This window comes from Penaeus monodon, chromosome 32 (assembly GCF_015228065.2).
Source record: "Penaeus monodon isolate SGIC_2016 chromosome 32, NSTDA_Pmon_1, whole genome shotgun sequence".
In the NCBI taxonomy this organism is placed as follows: Eukaryota; Metazoa; Arthropoda; class Malacostraca; order Decapoda; family Penaeidae; genus Penaeus; species Penaeus monodon.
This window is the reverse complement of record NC_051417.1, coordinates 5,636,766-5,637,126: the sequence shown is the minus strand read 5'-3', so window position 1 is coordinate 5,637,126 and position 361 is coordinate 5,636,766. Positions and strand designations below refer to the sequence as shown.

The following is a 361-nucleotide window of genomic DNA, read 5'->3' as shown; positions in this document are numbered from 1 at the left end:
TCTAATTACATCTCAAAACAAAATGGTGCTTCAGTCCCACCAACTGGTCACATCACACAAAACTGGTTAAACAATAATGTAGAATATTATAAAAAAAAATTCCCACTATCTTACTCATTCTCACCTTGGCTTCTTATTGACTGCGACTGTTCTTCCTCTCTTTCTACATCAACCCTTGCACCGCTTATTCGCGACACTGATCTTATGCTCTCACCACTTCTGCCAATAATCCGCCCAACTGTGTACTGGAAGGTAGAAATGGTAAAGTGGAATTGATTTCAACAGGTCTTTTAAAGCTAAACATATATGCCGATATTCAGATAAAATAGATTAATTATTTCCTCTGTAAAGTGATACTGCT

At 36.8% G+C, this 361-nt stretch overlaps 1 protein-coding gene across 1 annotated transcript in view; it reads right to left on the bottom strand.

Annotated features, from left to right (window-relative positions):
* Positions 1–361, bottom strand: part of LOC119593383 (tudor and KH domain-containing protein homolog) — a gene marked incomplete at its 3' end in the record, with an annotated part of 10,569 nt that overhangs the window by 2,862 nt on the left and 7,346 nt on the right. The window contains 1 exon segment of the mRNA XM_037942312.1: positions 125–245. Within this exon segment, the coding sequence (XP_037798240.1) occupies positions 125–245 (121 nt within the window).